The sequence below is a fragment of the Stegastes partitus genome, unplaced genomic scaffold (genome assembly GCF_000690725.1).
Source record: "Stegastes partitus isolate 25-593 unplaced genomic scaffold, Stegastes_partitus-1.0.2 Scaffold621, whole genome shotgun sequence".
Lineage (NCBI taxonomy): Eukaryota > Metazoa > Chordata > Actinopteri > Pomacentridae > Stegastes > Stegastes partitus.
This window is the reverse complement of record NW_007578352.1, coordinates 207,897-226,507: the sequence shown is the minus strand read 5'-3', so window position 1 is coordinate 226,507 and position 18,611 is coordinate 207,897. Positions and strand designations below refer to the sequence as shown.

At 39.5% G+C, this 18,611-nt stretch overlaps 1 protein-coding gene across 1 annotated transcript in view; it reads right to left on the bottom strand.

The window, feature by feature from the left end:
- Positions 1-18,611, bottom strand: part of LOC103362996 (kinesin-like protein KIF13B) — a 53,846-nt gene that overhangs the window by 23,998 nt on the left and 11,237 nt on the right. The window contains exons 4-21 of the mRNA XM_008289563.1: positions 17,478-17,490; positions 17,305-17,365; positions 16,347-16,439; positions 15,286-15,466; positions 12,565-12,652; positions 12,302-12,436; positions 11,505-11,617; positions 10,441-10,552; positions 8,794-9,006; positions 8,596-8,706; positions 8,192-8,326; positions 7,965-8,095; positions 6,193-6,279; positions 5,791-5,981; positions 2,168-2,396; positions 1,915-2,077; positions 861-1,007; positions 340-489 (exon numbers count right to left, since the gene is read on the bottom strand). Coding sequence (XP_008287785.1) covers positions 340-489; positions 861-1,007; positions 1,915-2,077; positions 2,168-2,396; positions 5,791-5,981; positions 6,193-6,279; positions 7,965-8,095; positions 8,192-8,326; positions 8,596-8,706; positions 8,794-9,006; positions 10,441-10,552; positions 11,505-11,617; positions 12,302-12,436; positions 12,565-12,652; positions 15,286-15,466; positions 16,347-16,439; positions 17,305-17,365; positions 17,478-17,490 — 2,353 coding nt within the window. The remainder of the gene's footprint in view (positions 1-339; positions 490-860; positions 1,008-1,914; positions 2,078-2,167; positions 2,397-5,790; positions 5,982-6,192; positions 6,280-7,964; positions 8,096-8,191; positions 8,327-8,595; positions 8,707-8,793; positions 9,007-10,440; positions 10,553-11,504; positions 11,618-12,301; positions 12,437-12,564; positions 12,653-15,285; positions 15,467-16,346; positions 16,440-17,304; positions 17,366-17,477; positions 17,491-18,611) is intronic.

Here is an 18,611-nt window from a genome sequence, read left to right as displayed (position 1 = left end):
ATGTACTAGGGCAGTGTTTTTAATTAAAGAGATTAACATAATCAATATAATAACATAACTAAGACCCTGCGGCCTGTAAATCTTATGTTTGAGTGAAAACACAAACAACTCTTCAAAAGTGCAATAAACAACCACAACAACAAGCAGCCAGACGCTGACAAAGTCGATTTCTTCCCTTCACCACCTATGCTTGAAGTGTGTGTATTTTGTGAGGGGCAGAACAACTACATTTGAATATAATCACTCTGCAGACATACAGACTCACAGACAGTGCATAAATGACACAACTGTACACATAAAAAAAAACAAGCTCATCTGTGGCCTGCAGTGGGCTCCTACCTCTCCCTTCTGGTTGATGATGGGCACTGCATACTGCAGCTTGACGTCGTAGAACAAGCAGGCCAGGAAAACGTTGGCCACACCGATCAGACTGTGATTCTCCTGCTCGTCGAAGAACGGGTCGGCACGTTTGAAGTAGGACCGCATCACCTGGAAAAAACAAAACACAAAGAACAGAAAGAAAGGCAGTGAGAGCCATGAATTATTCATCTGTTTGACTGCAGGCTCCTACTGAACTCCTCTTGCAAATACACTTGAAGGTTATAAACTAAAAATCTTCTGATCCATCAACATTTTTTTGTGTTCTAATTTTTCCTCAACAAACGGCATCATGTTTGGTCATCTGTATATATACACACACACCTACATTTACACTGTTACATCCCTGCTATTAAACATTTGAGCATTTAATCAGCAGCAGATAAACCACAACAGATATCAACTGAATCTTTACATCTTAGCATTTTCTTTTCTTTTCCCCCCTTTTGTTTAATACAGTATCTGTCCATCTCCCCACTCACAGGATTATCTTCATCAAAGTCCTTCCACTCTTGGTAGAGCTCCTTCATGTCCACCAGCCTGTTCTCCATCTTCTCCAGAGCCCAGATCTGCTTCCCTTTACCTTTACGGCGGACCTGGATGGCCGGTTCGCTCAGCACCGCGTCACGCTGCAGCGACACCACACCAACAACACAACACTGTTGTTTATTTGCTGTCATGAAAAAATCACTTTAAAAAGCAAAGCATACGGTGTATATATATGTTTTTTTTTTTCAAATATATTTTTTTGGGCTTTTGCCTTTATGTAGAGCAGTGGAGAGAGACAGGAAAGGGGGGAGAAGAGTGAGGGAGAGACCTGCAGCAAAGGGTCGTGAGCGGGATTCGAACTCACAACCACTGCGTCGGGGACTGTAGCCCCTGTTCATGGGTCGCCCGCTCAACCAGGTGAGCTATACGGGCGCCCCAATATATATATGTTTTTAAAAATCCTACACTGAGAGCACAGCAGTTTGTTTAACTTTTCTTACAGACAACATTTGGTTTACAATAATTGAACAGGACAAGAACCAACTAGTAGAGATTTGAAACTGCACAATGTGGCTCATCAGCTCTGCATCTGCACATTTGATCTGTCAGTCAAACAGTCCCCAATCTTTCTGCTTTGACTGTATATTTCTGCTGGTGGTTCTGTTTGGAAGATTAGTTTTTACTAATTACAGACATTTCCTATAAAAACCAGTGTTACTACTGTATTATATGTACTATATAATACTCCATTTTTTTTGTAAATACTAGCAGTTTTTTGCACCTTTTTTGTAAATACCAATACCTTTGTTGCCACCTTATTGCTATTTTTCCAATCAGCACGGTTTGCATGTTAATTGCACGCTCTTCTGTACACTGTTTCTTTATCTACCTTGTATGTAACATGTGTAAGCTGCTGGATACCTTGAATTTGTCAAGGAGCTGAATAAAGTATCTATCTATCTATCTATCTATCTATCTATCTATCTATCTATCTATCTATCTATCTATCTATCTATCTATCTATGAACACTCAAACAGACTCCCCACCTTCCTGTTGGCATCCAAGTTGGCGGCAGGTATCTGCAGAGTCACCAGATACTCCGTCCTCTTGCTGAGCTCCTCTGCGATGAAACCGGCCTCCTGGGCCAACAGCTTGGCTCGAAGTATCTGCTCCCGAAGACGCCGCAGGCTGCGAGTCATCATCGCCTCTCTGCACCACGAAAAACACACAAGCACAAGTTCTACAGAGAGTTTCTGGACTAATCCGACCGATGGGAAACATGGTGTAGCTGAGCGCTACCTGTCCTCGCTCCAGCGCCGCACGCGTTTCTGGGAGCTGGGCGATGTGATGGCAGTGGCACCGACCGGGAGGCCTGATGGTTCCAGGAGGTGGGAGGGTTTCTCAGGGGTGAGTCGCTGGCGGAGCTGCTGCAGCTCGTGTTCGTACATCAGCCTCTGACGCTCCAGAGCACAGCGCTTCTCCTCCTCGTGCTGCCTCTCCAGAGTCTGCAACACTGACTGTAAGGGGTCTGGAGGAGGAGGGGAGGGATGGACGGACACATGAAGAAAGAGGAGAAGAAGAGTTAAAGTGTGTTTTAACAACTTAAAGTTATCGTAACAGCCAGGCCATGCCTTACACATTAAACCTTTGAACTCCAGGCAGTTTCTGGATGTTTTTTCGCTCCTGTTTTATTTTTACTTCTGCTTTAAAAAGTGCTGCACCTCTATGGAAACAGAACAACCATCACTACAAGTAGAAAGAACTCAACTGTCCTCTGTGCAGCATCACACAGAGAAAATAGTGTAAAAAATTTTAAAAAAAAGAAATGACAAAAGTTTAATTTTTTGGACTACTTTAGGTTACAAAAATTGAAAACATGTACAGCTTTTTTCTAAGTGCCTGCAGTTGTTATCAATACTAGAGAAACTGGTGGCTGTACATACTTTAGATATTTTACTAATTACATTTTTAGTTTGTTTCTACCTCCACCTCCTATCTACTCTGTGAAAACACAACATGCAGTTAAGGTGAAAAAGTCCCCGAATTTCTGTCACCTAACAGCTGGTTGAAGCAGAGTCAAACATGGCTTCTTAAATGCACCGATCAGCACAGAACTTTTAGTTTTTTAAGGCACCTGGTTAGTACAAACAGATACATTTTTTGGTATAATTTAAAAATCAGACAAGTGATTTGGACTATTTGGTCAGTTTTTCCACAGGTATTTTACTGCTTACATTTGAAATTTGTTTGCATGTTTGCCTCCTCTCTGCACTGTTTAAACATAACCTGCAGTTCAGATGAAAAATCCCAGAATTTTTGTCATGCGAATGTTGGTTGTAGCTGAGTCACTGAAGGCTTCATGGCTGCATAAAAACGTGCAGAATTTTGTGTTTTTTACAAAATCTGGGTAGAGAAGACTCTTTATTTTTTGGCTAATGTTTAAATGAGACACGTAGAATGAAGTAATTGTGATGAAAAAACAAGTTTTTAAGCTCAGACTTGGTTAAGTTTTTAAAAGATCTACTGATTCCTTCTTTTTTCACTGTTTCTGTCCATGATAAATGGTCTAATTTCAGTGATTATTTAAAGACAACATGTCTCTAAAATCCGCTGGAGGGTTTTATAGTCAGACTGTGTAGGAGCTGGTCAGTACATCGGGGGTGGATAGGTTTAAAAGAACTGTTCTTCCTAATATGCAAATTCTGCTTCATTGTTTAGTCATCCTAAATAAGCTGGAAGTGCTTCACAGTCCAATATTTACCTCATTATCTCCATTTTGGCAGGCAGAGTTTGCTAATAAAGCGCTGCACTTTTGACAGAAAGCAGAACACAGTGGAGAATATAGGACATTATACTGTAAATATTGAACCTGGGGAACCACTTTGGAATTATTTTAGGTCTAAATATTTGGATTATATCGTACAAGCTGTTTGGAGGAACCTGATGGACAACCTGTACTTTTGATAAAGCTGTAAGCCTGATTAACGCAACGGATAAAGTCTGTCTCTATTTTTCCTAAAGTCAAACATGTATTTAAAAATATGAATTGCTTCTAGCAATAAATAAAGCCTGCGAGGGCAAATCCTGATGCTTTCAAAATGAATAGATTTGGGGCTCAGAGCCACAGACATTGTGGGACAGTCAAAGAATACGGACATGAATTCACACATTATTGATTTTAGAATTTTAGTGTCCTTTTTTCTTTTTTTACAGCAGTTATCCTTAAATAATTTCTAAAAATAATGACAGAACTATTTGAGTTCTTTTGCTGTCCCTGTCTGCCATGATGTAGAGGGGTGGCGAGGATAGAAAAGCAAAAGTAAATTTACTCTGCTTACAGATTTCCAATATTTTTACATCATGCAAGCTAAAATTCAGTGATGGATGAAGTATTAAGGTCATTTTCTCAAGTTGAAGTGCCCATACAGCAGTGTGAAATACCCCATTACAAAGAAAAGTCCTGCATGAGGAGCCTACCTAAGTAAAAGTACACAAATATAAGCAGCAAAATGCAGTTAAAGTATTAAAGAAGAAGTCCTGGTTTGGCCCCTCTGACTGACATAGCATCATATAATCATTATTAAATTATTAATAGTGAAGCATTAGTGTGTCAGCAGCATGTTACTGTTGAAGCTGCTGCAGGTGGAGCTGGTTTGAACCACTTAAATAGAGTTTTATAAACACGGAGAGGAAATAGGAAAAAAGTTCTAATAGACAAATCTGTGCTGTTTTTCTATAATTCTTAATTTTTTTGTGAGATATTGGACTATTTGCATATTTACTTGAATAAAGTCTTGTGAGAAGTTTAGAGGAAAAAAAAAAATCACTATTTTGCCGTTAATCACTCAGACATCCGAAATGTGACGCTGACTACACACTGCTTCTAAAGAGAAGCCACTTGAACTACATATCGTGTTGTAACACACTGAAGCCCAAAACCTACCAGCATGTTTGGAAGTCATGTAGATTTATTTTTTTTAAATCACCAAAATTACACCATTGATCAAAGGCAGAAGCTGTTTTTAAACTTTTTAAAACATTCTATCATGCTTGACTGGTGATTCTGGTCTTAAGAATTAACTAAACATAAGTTTATAATCATGATATTTCATCAAAATCACTTTACTTTATAAGTCCCGTTTAAAGATTTGGCAAAAATAAACGGTTTGTACCAGATTCTGTAAATCACCAACAATTCTGCACTTCTCAACAAAACCATTAAACCACGAATGACTCGGCTGCAGCCAACCGTCACACAGCAAACATTCAGGGACTTTTTGGCTGAACTGCAGATAAGTGAGGCCACAGTGAGCAAAAGGTGATGGGGGCAAAAAAAAAAATCACAAACTACTTGAAGTCCAAATGGTTAAAAGCTTCAGTTTTGTAAATCCTTCATATTAAAAGTAACTAAAGCTGTCCGATTAATGTAGTGGAGCAAGAAGTAAAACATTTCCTTTTGAAATGCAGTGAAGCAGAAGTATTAAGTTGCACAAAATGGAAAAAATGAAGCAAAACACATCTAGTAATTGTACCTCAGTGCAGTGCGACAGTAAATGTACTTGGTGTCAAAATATGCCAACAATTCACATTTATTTAGCATTTTTGTACTGGCACTGTTTAAAATTTCACTAGTTTATAGAAGTAAAGTAAGCTTGTAAATTTAAGATGTAATTTGAATCTATGTATATTCTTACATGAGTCCACAACAACACAGAATTTCTCAATGTTTACACACCTTTTTGTAGTTTTTAGGAGCCGTTTAACCCTGAATTTATGTCCTTATAAGACAAGTGTTGACTAATGCTGAATAATGCACTGTCACTGTTTTTACCACATCTGCAAAACATGAGCACATTTAAATGCGGATGCTTTGATCTCAGAGCTTCATTTTTCATTCCGTCTGACATCTGGTTCTGACTCACCGTTGTTGCCCATGCCTTTCATCATGACCTCGGCCTGTGCGAACTCATAGCCGAAGCTCAGCTCGCTCGACACGTCGCTGGCCGCATCCAAATCCACCTCCAGCCGGTCGGTGCTCAAACACGTCTTCATCGTGGCGCCGCCCTCCTCGTCGTCGCCCCCCGCGTGGACCATATGCCTGGGTAGGTTGATCCTGAGCGGGCGCGTGGCCAGGTGGGCGATTGTGTGCGGGCGTAGGTGAGAAAGAGTGAGTGAGAGAAATAGGAAGTGTTGTTGAGTGAAAAATAGGAAGAGAAACAAGGAGGCGTTTGTTAGCGCATGTAAATAAATACCACCGAGGCACGGTGGTGTGGGAAATGAAACACTGTGGGTGCAGATTTGAGCACTTTGGACGTGGAACAGACCTGAAGAAGTGGTTGTTTCCCCACAGGATTCTGTCACCATGATGAAGCTGTACTGGGCTGGTGACTACAGCACCGTTTACACAAGTTCTGCAAACAGAAGATGTAAACAACACGAGATGACAACAGGAGTAGCAGAAAGAGTGACAGCATAAAGCCTTCTAGTTAGAAAAATAAACAAAAAAATAGGTCCTTGGTCGAAGTAACTCTTATTATTTCCTCGCAAATGTCAGTAATATGTAAGTAAACTGTGTACATGTACAGATTTTCTTTACATTTTGTCTTCTTGACAGCATAGTGAACTCCAACAGGTTTCTAGTGCTGTATGAATCCATAGGTCTGAATCTGAATTTTGCCCTCATTTACTAGGAACCTCAATAAATTTCTTCTTTGGACTAAAATATGGCGAAAAAAAACTGCCAAGTATGAAAAATTGGTATAAAATACTCGCTCAGATTATTAAGCTGCTTTACCTATTCTTAAATTTTGTATTTTCTTTGACCCTCAAAGCCAAAAAGCACCACCACGATTAAAAGTTGAATGTCATCTTTTTTCTTTCTAAATGCCACAATGACTGAATTTAACAGACACACCTGGAAAAAAAAAAAGAAAAAAAAAAGGGAGAGAATCTTCAGATTTTTAACTTTCCAACAGTCCTTGAACTACTCATCAGTGACATGTCATTGATCACTTGGTCTGATGTGTCACTGTAGGTTCGATGTGACAGAGTTCACTTTACAGGTAACCAGCATCATTTAAAACTGACTTTAAAACAAAGGATTGCTTCTTTGGCAACTTCAGCTCCTTTATCTCCACATTTGTTTCTGGCATCCTCACTGCAAAGAGCTAAGACACGAGCTAAGTGGCAATTACTAAGACACATGAGCATAATGAAACGCACCTATAGAGGGCTTCATCTTTATTTCTGCCAAATTTGAGGAACTGTGTGCATCGTGTAACTGAGATACCCGAGTTAAGGCCAAAAACATAAGGTCACACTGACTTCAGCGTTTGATCAATACCTTCTAAATAGTTCGTTGATGTGTCCAAGGGAACGATTGTGCCAAATTTAAAGAAATGTCCTTGAGGTGTTTCTGAGAAGAATATGTGAAGAGACAGACGAGCCGACAACCTGAAGATAGCTCCTGAAACACATTGCTGTGATGTGAACTGTTCGTAAAAATTGTTGTAAACGTGTCCAGAGACATATTTAAAGTATTTTGGACCACTTGGAGCTGTACAACAACGTGTGACAGCAACAGTGACATACTACAGTCACCATATAAAGCTTTTAAAAGCAAAGTTGTCAGTCAGATTTTAAGCAACACCAGCATTCATTTAGTTTCCATCATGATTTCAACTTCAATATTCACTTTTCTTTAACTCTTCTCTGGCAGCTAAATGCTGAATGCTCTGCTATGTTTGCCAGCTAATCGGTAACATTGTCAGCTTTCTTGCTGGAACTAGTTACCTGCTGTAGTTGGAAGCAAAGCTGATGAGACCTGTGAGACTGACCCCGTTATAAAGAGCAGCTGAAATCTAGTGGGTTTGCAACTACAAGCAGCTGCTTTCAATTTACCTCTTTTAATGTAGCACTATTGGCACAACTTTTAATGAAAAGTCTTTCAGATTTTCCAGTCCAGTTGTTGCGAAACACTGAATTATTTTTACTACCGAGTGTTAAGAGTCGTGAGAAAAACAATTCCTCGGCTCTAATTTGAATTAGCGGTGCCCTGAGCTGCTCTCTGTGGAGTCACAGGACTTCAGCGACATACCGAGCGTTGCGGTGAGGAGTGAGCATCACGCCGTTGTTCTCCATGATGTCGATGACACAGTGCTCGGCTTGGATGGCCATCCCGCACAGCTGGATGTCTTGTGAGTTGGCCGAGCCCACGCGGGTGTGATCCTGGACAGAGGGCGGTCACAAAACACAGGATTTACCAATTAAATGCAACGAGGACATGTGTTTGCTGCTGTGCTGATCAGGGTTTGTGTTCTGTACTTTCAGGTAGTAGACCAGCAGCTCGTTGAGGGCAGGATCAGCGTTCAGGTTGACCAGGAAGCACTTGTCTTCCACCACTCTGATGCCGGACGACTGCAGAGAAATGCCCAGACTCTCCAGCTGCTTCTGACGCTCCTACAGAGAGCACACATTTCATATTCAATATATGAATTGATTAGCCAATTATTTGTTCTCTAGCTGCTTGATGAAAGAAATGCAAAAAGAAGGCTGATAATACTGTGAAAATAACCTTCACACTGAATAAAACACTCTGAATTGAGTTAAAGTCAAACTAAATGAACATTTTGAATTTATCTGCCCAGACAGATTAAATGTGCGGTCTGCACTTGTGCAAGAAATCCACAAAAAAAGTTAATTAAGTTCTGTTTTTGTGAGTGTGTTACCTGTGCAATCGCCTCAGTCTTTCTGAGTTTGTCCTCCCAGGTGACCGTCATTTCTTGGATCAGTTTCTCAGACTCTTCTAGTCGCTCCTTCAGCTCAGGCGCCTTCATAGACTAAAAGAACAACAGTAGCTGCATTAAACTCCACAAATGTTACTGTGTCACCGATAATATTTGCAGGATAAAATAAGTAACGCGAACCTCAGCCTCTGTGAGCTGCTCCCTCAGTTTCTCCACCTCCTCTCGGAGCTCGCGGATGATCCTGGCGTTGGGGTCTTCGTTCACGACGGCGTGGTTCACGATGCTCTTGGCCCTGTCGGCGTAGCGCAGCGTGGAAAGCGTCTCGTCGTAGTTGTCGGCTGACGGGCTGATGGTGGCGACCATGGCGGTGCGGCTGTTTCCTCCGAGGCTGTCCTGCAGGTACAAACACAGCTTTGACCTCAGCACAAAACTCTACCATGGACACGAATAACATAGAAAATCCACTAATTTGGTTTAACCCGCTGAGCTTAAAGCAGTTACTTGGGTTTTTTGTTTTCTTCTGTAACATGTTTGCTAACTGTGGGTTGATTTTTCACTGCTGCCATATAAATAAAGAAAATATCGACATTTCAGAGGGGAATATTTGTACTTTCACTACATTTAGCTTTAGTTACTTTTAAGATGAAGATTTTAGACAAAGGGGAGTATAAGCTCCTGTCTTTTAATCTCTGTGAGCTCATTTTCACTGTAACATAAAATCCTGCACCTCTATAGAAACAGCATAACCATTGCTTGAGTTGAAAGAACTCAAACATGTACTCTGGACTTTACAAAAAAGTTTCAATGTCATAAAATACACATAAAAAGACCCAACAACTTGATTTTCTTTGATTATAACTATTTAACTTACAAAAAAAGTCAACTTTTTTTATTGACATAAAAACTTTTTTTTCCCTCCATGTGTACTAATATTGCAAAAAAAAAGGGGCAACATACTACATACTAACTATATTTGACTAATTATATATATTTTTTTCTGTTTCTGTGTAACGCAGCCTGCAGTCTGAAAAGTGCCTGAATTTCTGTCACATTACTGTTGGTTGCTGCTGGCTTAAACATGGTGCTTTAGTTGCACCAAGGAACGCAGATTCTTTTTTTTTTTTTACAAGAATCTGGTTGCAAACTTTTCGTTTTTTTGGTGATTTTAAAAAAAAAAAAGAGACATTTAAAGTGGTTTTGACGAAATGTTAAGAACTAGTATCACAAATGATTAGTTTGAGGACCGTCTGCTTGTGGAAAATCCTCCAATTCTTTGTTTTCAAAGTTCCTGGCTCCGATAAATGGTGTAATTAAAAAAAAAAAAAACATTTTTATTAAAAATAAAATGCACATTTAAAGAAAAAACAAATAAAATGCAAAGCTGCTAGTGGATTTTGGTGTTCAGAGGGTTAAAGAAAAATTACTAAACGTGAAAGGATCAATATTTCTGAGCTCAGTGAGTTTCAGGGAAATCTTGTGAGTTTAAAAAAAAAAAGAAAATCACTTTTAATGCTGTTAAAATGCTATCTGGAGCCAATTAAATTTAAAAACTGGAAGAAATTAAAGACTTAAAGCTGGCAAAAATAGCCTTTTTCCAACTGAGCAGAACTAATGAAAATAACCATCAAAATGAACAAAATAACAAAAAGCACACCAGAAAATTAACTAATCAAAGACTCAAACTTTTCTTCTGATTTAAAAAAAAAATCCATTTCGTGCTCATAGCCTGTTGTGCATTAAGGTGGATGTGCAGCTGAAGATGCAGGATGTCCTGCTCATCTGTTGTGAAATCTGTATTAACAAGGTTTGTTGTTTTTGTTTTTGTACCTTGAGCAGCCAGGTGAGCACAGAGTCTCTGTAGGGAACAAACTTGCTCTTGTTCTTTCCAGCTCCCTGGTCGGCCAAAGCCGAGATAACTAAGCCCAGAGTGCTGAGAGACCTGCAGCGAGGGACGGAGAAAAGGGAGGATCAATACGCCAACCTGAGACTGAAAATGCATCAACTTCTTAGGTTTCCAGCAAATGCATTCAAACACACACTGTCCAGAAAACAGAAACATGTCTGTGAAGATTCTCAGTCATCCAGGTTGTGGTTATTCTCATAGTGTGATCGTCACAACTGGACTTGCTTGAGTTCCTTGAAGACGTTTCACTTCTCATCCAAGAGGCTTCATCAGTTCTGACTGACTTGATGGGAGTTCCACATACTTATATCCTAAAGGAGCCATTAACACCTGAGTTTCGGTTTCGATTGGGGGTTTGTTGCTCCTCCCCTCGTTATATGTGTCGTTAGTGCTCCCCCTGACACAAAGGGGTTCGTTAGGGTCTTTAGTGGCTAGGTGTGGATGTAGTTTCATCTTCCTGGGGAGACATCTTAGGACTGAATTGTAAACAGGTGAGAGGTGATGCCTCAGACCTCCACCTCTGTTGAGGGATGGTCTTTCCAGTTTGACTTAGATTCAGTCCTAAGATCTCTCCCCAGGAAGATGAAACCACATTCATACCTAGCCACAAAAGACCTTAATGAACCCTATTGTGTCAGGGGGAGCACTAACGACCCACATAACGAGGGGGGAGGAGTAACAACCCCCAATTGAAACTGAAACTCAGGTGTTCATGGCTCCTTTAGGATATAAGTTTGTGGAACTCCCAACTAGTCAGTCAGACCTGATGAAGCCTCTTGGATGAGAGGTGAAACGTCTTCAAGGAACTCAAGCAAGTCCAGTTGTTACGATTAATCTACGAGAAAAACAGATAAATGTTTGACAGAAGACAAAAAGAGCCAGTAATCCTGCTCGGTCACATAGTTGAGAGCGTGTAGTTAAAAACTGGATCACTGAGGGTTGAGATGTCTTCACTTTCATGCTGTAGATGTATTTCCAGTTGACTCACTTGTTGATGTTGCTGCCTTCTTTCAGTCTTTCACCTGCTGCTCCGGTCTTCGCCGCTCGTTCGCTTCCAGCAAGATCCACCAGACTCAGCTTGCTCACCTTCTCTCCACTGGTCTAAACACGACAACACAGAAGAACACACATTTATCACATTAAAATCCTTGTTCTTTTACAGCCCTTGGTTTAAAAAAAAAAAAAAAAGGCCAGTTGCAATTTTAGAGAGTCACAGACAAGATTAATAGATGAACTTTACATTCCACAAAAACTGCAAAAAGGCCAAATAAAAGGCAAAACATCACCTGGTATTACAGGAATACACATAAACATGAATGGAGAGGATACATTAAAAAATAAAGTGAGACAAAATAGTTTCTGGTTGAACAGAGAGAGCTTAATATAGAAAGCAAAATAAAAAATAATGCAGAAAAATTGGTCAATTAATTGATCATCAGAATATGAACTTAAACCATCAGTTTATGCAAACTTGCATTTGTTTGCACTGATGATAAAATATGAGGATCAGCTGCTTTTCTTAGTTTTATATCACTGTCAATTAAACATCTTTGTACTGCCGTAAAACAAAACAAGCAATTTAAACAAGTCACCTCTGACAAAAGTTTTCTTAATATTTGCCCATTTTGCTAATTTTCCTGAACAGTAAAGCAAATAATTGGAAAAAACAATCAGTAGAGAATTACAAGGTAGTTTGAAGATGGGTTTATTATTTTAAAAAATGGGATTAGGATTCAGCTTGATGTCAGCAGAGTGATCTGAAGCAACAACAGGACTGGCTCTTACTCCAGACTGCATGTCCATGAGTGTGTGCGTGAGGATGATGTTGAACACAGCGTGGGATCGGCTGCTCTCTTCGTTCATGTTCGTCGCCGCCACTGTGCGAGATTTATTTCCCTCTGACATCAGAGACTCTATGTCCTGTTGAAAACAAACACACATCTTGTCTGTATCCATCCGTGTGATATATTGCTCTTTTCCCCCCTGGCAGCACAATGCAATAAAAAAGGAAAAAAAAATACAGCTTATAAGTGCAACGTCTGTGTTACCTTGTAGCTGGCCACAGCCAGCCGGGACAGACCGTCAACGTAAGGCCCCAGAACTTTGTGCTCTCTGACTCTCAGAGCTTGTCGACTTCTATAGAAAGAAGGAGACATTACAGTCCTACAGTTTTATTCCATTCAAACACATATATGAAAAACTTAATCATGTTTTTCTCTTCCTGAATAAACAATAAGGACGTGTCAAGAAACACCTTAAGGTAAAGGATCATTTTTGCTGCCTCTCTTTCTGACTAAGTAACGGTAATTTCCAGACTATAAGCTGCTACTTTTTTCTGCTGCAGCTTAAACAATGATGCAGCTAATTTATGGATTTTTACAAGTTTGCCTCGAGACAAAAGTGACATTGAGAGCGACAACGAAAGAGAGACTGAGGAAGTGTGTGACGACGTAATTCTGAGGCTTTTCAATTCCGACACTGAAGAAGACAACTTTAGTGGTTTTAGTGCGCAGGAGGAAGATGAAGATAGCGATCAGTGACTTTTCCTGGTAGGCTGCTGTATTTTTTGATTTTTTTTAACCAGTCGTGTTACAGGCACTGTTCAGAAAAAAGCATTTACGGTACGTATTTGTGTATGTTACAGACACGCTTTTAATTAAAAGTTAAAAAAATCTTTCGGTGTGAATATGTCATGTTACAACATGGACAACTGCGGCTTATAGACCAGTGCGGCCTATATATGTACAATTATTTTGTCTTTTTAAAGTTAGTGGGTGCGTCTTATATTCAGGTGCGCTCAATCGTCTGAAAATTACGGTCATTTATTTGGATGCGATTGAAAGCCATTTATTATTCCTACGTTAAGTGAGAGCAGAAGCATTGTAATTAAGAGCTATATAGGCAACATGTGCGAGCAGTAACTGTCATGAGTCATGGTGTCACAGGACGACACGCCATTAAAAGTGAATCCTTGTGTTAGGACACGTTTTTGTGACATGAACTGGAAACTGGAGCCGAGAGGAAAACATCCCATTCTTTGTCAGTGAGCAGCCAAAGATGATCCAACCTTCATGTGAAGGATCGTCATGGTGACAAGAGGATGGTCTGTGGCTACCAACGGGAGAAGAAACAGCAGTTGTTTTTTTTTGTTTTTTTACAGTGGAAGAGCTGCAGCTTCCAAAACTGGATGTGTCAGAGGGCTGAACTACAAAGCAAGTTCAACACACCCAGGATTCATGATCTGGCTTCACTAAAGCGAACAGCTGCTGTCTGAGCGTGTTCACATGAAAGAGGCGTGTTAGCAAGAGATGACCTAATCAGAAACATCGACAGGTACAAAGCCGCATATTTCTCCCGAGAATTACAAACTAAAATTACATTTCAAATCATCAAATTTTTAGAACAAGTTCTGCTCAACCATCTCTGATTAACTAGAAGTTTACATAGCAGAACATATCAATATTTATCGGTAAAATTTAGATCAAATACTTTCTGAAATAATTGCCTGTCAACCCATTTTCAGCACATTTTTTCCTACATTGAAATTTGTGGCTGTTTGAACAACAAAATCTCAGGAACAAAGATAAAAGCCTGAAAGTTTAACTGTTATTTCTCATGATTCAGAGTCAATTTAAAATTGGACAAGTTGATCCGATATTCTGTGATTATGGGTGGAATAAATATTTAAAAATCGACAAGTTGTACCAGAAAAACAAAAACATTACTGTAAGTGGGTCGACTGGCAATAAAATAAAAAAAAATCTCAGAAAATATTTGGTATATTAATCTAAAATTTCACAATTTAAAAAACTATTTTAGACATTCAATAAAAAAAAAAGTTTCAGAGAGGGTCGAGCAGACGAACACTGATGATTTATCAACATCACTGCTTCACATAAGGCACAATTTAAAGAAAGATTTACTTCTGTAAGAGATGCTTAGATGTAGGTTTCTTTGCTGACATTATTGTGTAGCGCAAAATTTCATGGAGAAATTACAGATGTAGTTCCTTTAAATATTAGATTAGATTGCACTTTTTTTTTTAACTCACTTGTTGCAGCAGTACAAATACAGGAAAGAGCACAAACAAAGTGACAGGAAGAAAAAGAGAACAAATAAACTAGAAATAGGAAGAGCTGAGTAATATAATACAATAGAGCTTTGCACACACACACTCTATACACTATAGATCCATGATGGATACTATGATTTAAAATAACAATAATAATAAAAAAATGCTCCGTGAATGGAAGATTTAAAAATACAACACTAGTTATTCACAAGAGATCACATAAAAATGCCCAAATGTAGTATTTGGTTAAAGACATTGTTCAGAGATATAGTAGTTTGGGGGAATTATGCTGTTTTTCTGTAGTCAGAAACTAAATGCTTTGGAGCAGATCTTTTTTATGTATTTTGTGCAAGCTGAAGTTATGTAAAACACTAAAATTAGGCTTTATTGGCTCAGTTGTTGAGTGTCTATGGGGCCAAATAACATAATCCTGATTACATAGGCATCCAAGAGTTGCCTAAGCAAGTAAACTAAGCTTTTCTGTCCACAATCTCAGACTTCATCCATGTGAGCACGTGCAACCCTGAAAAAAAATATTGCCGTGGAACTCCAGCATCTTCAAGAACTTATTTTAAACCAGAATGATGAATTACGTCCTGCTTTAATCAAAACAGAGTCTTAAAAACTGGAGGCTGCGGAGATGAAATACAGTACATGGCTCTCAGGTTTAGAGTCGACTAGACTAAACAGTTCTTACCCTTTGGGGTCGAGCAGGTCTCGAACCTTCTCGTTGTAAATCTCCATGTAGGAAACCTCCACGGTGAAGCTCTCTCCCTCTCTGGCCTCCTGCACCGTCCTGCCGAACAAGGAGCTGCAGAGTCGAGGGATCAGACCGGGCTGCTCTGCTGAGCCCATCATGGTGTACGACTTCCCAGAACCTGGAGACACAAATCCATTTATCACGCAGGAAAACACACAAGATAAATTAACCAAATGTCATGTTTTGAAGGTTCACTGTAGACGTGCATTTCATGGGTTGAAATCTTATTTTGTGACTAAGGAACGCATAAAGCACAATAAATAATCAACACATCTTCAGAAGCTGCTTACAAAGGTGTTAAGTAGATCAGTACAATTATAAATGTTAAACTAAAAATATATACATACATATATAAATATTGTTATTTTACTAATAATTTCTGTCATTTGAAATAGAAATGAGGTCATGCCCTTCATCATGCCCCTTGGTCCTGGAATCTGCTCCAGAAAACGTTTAAATTGTCTGACCTTGTTTCCTTGGGAGATTTTAAATGTTTGTCACAGTCTGTAAAAACAGAAGTCTGTTGCTGCTTTATTTGAGTTGTCGTGTACTGTATGTATTTCCTGTATTTATGCTTTGTTGTGTGTTATATTTTTTGTGTTGTATTGTTGCAACTCTTGTTGCTGCCCTTTTGGCCAGGGCTTTCTTGTAAGAGATGTTAATCTCAATGGGAATCACCTGGTTAAATAAAGGTGACATAAAATTAAATGAAAATAATAAAAATAAATGAGGCACATATAACTTCTGTGGCAAACACACATTAGGCTCCCCCACTTAGGTCATGAGGTTAACTAATTTGTTGTAACTTTTACTTTTTCTCTCTTGGTCTTTCCTGGCTATCTCTGTTGGTGTGGGTGGGGTTGTTTTTTCTGTTTATCTTGGATCTGTGTTTGCTTCTTAGAACTCTGCATGTTCTTGTTTAATTGTTTAAAAAAAAAAAAAAAACTGGGCTGAAAAGACAGGACAAATACTGTAATTCTAGCTTTTGGAACTGTTACCTGTCTGTCCATAGGCAAAGATGCAGGCGTTGTATCCCATGAAGGCGTTGTCCAGCAGACTTTCTCCAAGGCACTGGAACACCACATCCTGACCTGCACACAAATCACAAACCCATCCTTTATCTATACGCCGCTTAATCCTCACGAGGGTCACGGGGGGCTGGAGTCTATCCCAGCTGACTTAGGGTGAAGGGAGGGGACACCCCGGACAGGTCACCAGTCTATCACAGGGCTACACTTAGAGACAGACAACCAAGCACACTCACATTCACACCTACGGACAATTTAGAATCACCAATTAACCTCAACATGTTTTTGGACTTTGTGGGAGGAAGCTGGAGAACCCGGAGAGAACCCACGCTGCACGGTGAGAACATGTAAACTCCACGCAGAAAGATCCCGGGCATCCTCACGCGAACCGGTGACCTTCTTGCTGCGAGGTAACAGTGCTAACCACCGAATACACATCTGAAATCATAAACTAATATTTCAATATAACTTAGTCACAAAGCTGAAGGGAAGAGATGCTAGACAGGGAAAAAAAAAGAAAGAAAACAGAAACACAAAAACACTTTTCTGTGGTGTTTTCACTGATAAGCTCATGACTAACGGTTCTCATCTTTACAAGACAAGACAGGCAGCCCAGAACAGACCTGGTGGGCATTTTATTCAGATTTAATACATCTGACACCGGCTGATGAATCATTAAAGGCCCTCACACTGGTGAGACGCGTGGGTGTTGCTCTGCCCCGCTGTAACAAATCTAGAGGTAAACAATGTGTAACTCTCCATCCCGCCCCCTCAGCAGACCCTTTCTTCAACTCCAGAAATAGTTCAGAATATCAGGAAACATTCTGTCAGGAGATAAGTTCAAGAAATGACTCACCAGCCAGCGAGGCTAAAAACAGAACGCACCAAATCAAGCACAAGCACAGTGACAGGGTGAAAGTGTACGAACCCGCAAACTTGTCTTTTTGGGATTCATCCATAGACCAGAAGCAGTAGTCGTAGGCAAAAACCTGAAAGGAAACACATAAGATACGCAAAATAAACACAAATATGTCCAGAGATATTACTGGGATGGGCATGAAATTGACAGAATGTTTAATGTAAGTTTGATTTAATCCTCACCTTTGGCTGAGTCCTGGAGGCAAAAGAGACAAGAAATGACAAAATCACAGTTAATATTTGATATTTAAACCTCTACAGTCTCATATTTAGAAGTTTAAAAACAACACCTTCATGCTTTAAAGAGGCTGAGATGTAACTTTGCACCACTTGCTCATGACGCAGAAAGCCCAAAGGTTTGTTAAGCATGAAATCCTGGAAGTCTTTGTTTTTGCGACCGTCATCGATACACCGCAGTTACAAGGCAGAAAGGCTCAACTATGGAGTTTCCTGTTTGTTTTGCTCACAATGTGTCTTTTAGCAAATAAAAGAAACACCATTTGGACATATTAAGAAGTTAAAAATGACAATCACAGTGCACCAGCAGAGACTAAAGGATTAAACCAACACAAGAACACGTGTTAATATTCATCACGTGGCAGCGCAAACACTATTTATTCATCTGACATTTTGCTTCAGCACTTTTCGAGATTCGGAACAAAGCAAGAAGAAATATTTGTAGGGACAGCAGAGAGGGAAGGTCACACTGAAGCCTTTTTAATATTCACTGAGACCTGATTCAGCAAAACTGCCACCTCACTTCAACACATAAACACCTGGATGGCGTCCAGGTCAAAGCTGCTGAAGACAGGGAGAGTTTGACTTCTTTATTTCTTATTTCCCACACCAATCATTTTTCCGAAGGCTCTATCCCCTGACCCTTTAGTCACAAGAAACCGTTTTTCTTCTTTCTTTATGCTTCTTTTACAGTCTTTTTTTTCCCCACTGCTTTTGAATAATTAATGTTGTTATAAAGTCTGGTCTAAGCTGCCTGAACTGTAATTAAACTTGTCTGCACTTTAATTCACTTAAGGTTATTGAATTTATTTTCTATTTTACTGCACACTCTATCTCTTAGATGCTTTCATTTTTCTCATCTCTTGTATTATTTTTTTGCTGCTTTAGTCAATCAGTTTTAACTGCTCTCTAAGTCCTCTGTGATCTCTATTCAACTTGTCTGTGATGTTTTACGTTTATCTAATAAACTCAATGCACATATTTTATCGTTGATTAACATTTTTCTGTACACTACAATAAACATGGAGTCACATATTTCCGCTGAATAAAGAACAAATGCTTTCAAACGAATTTGAATAC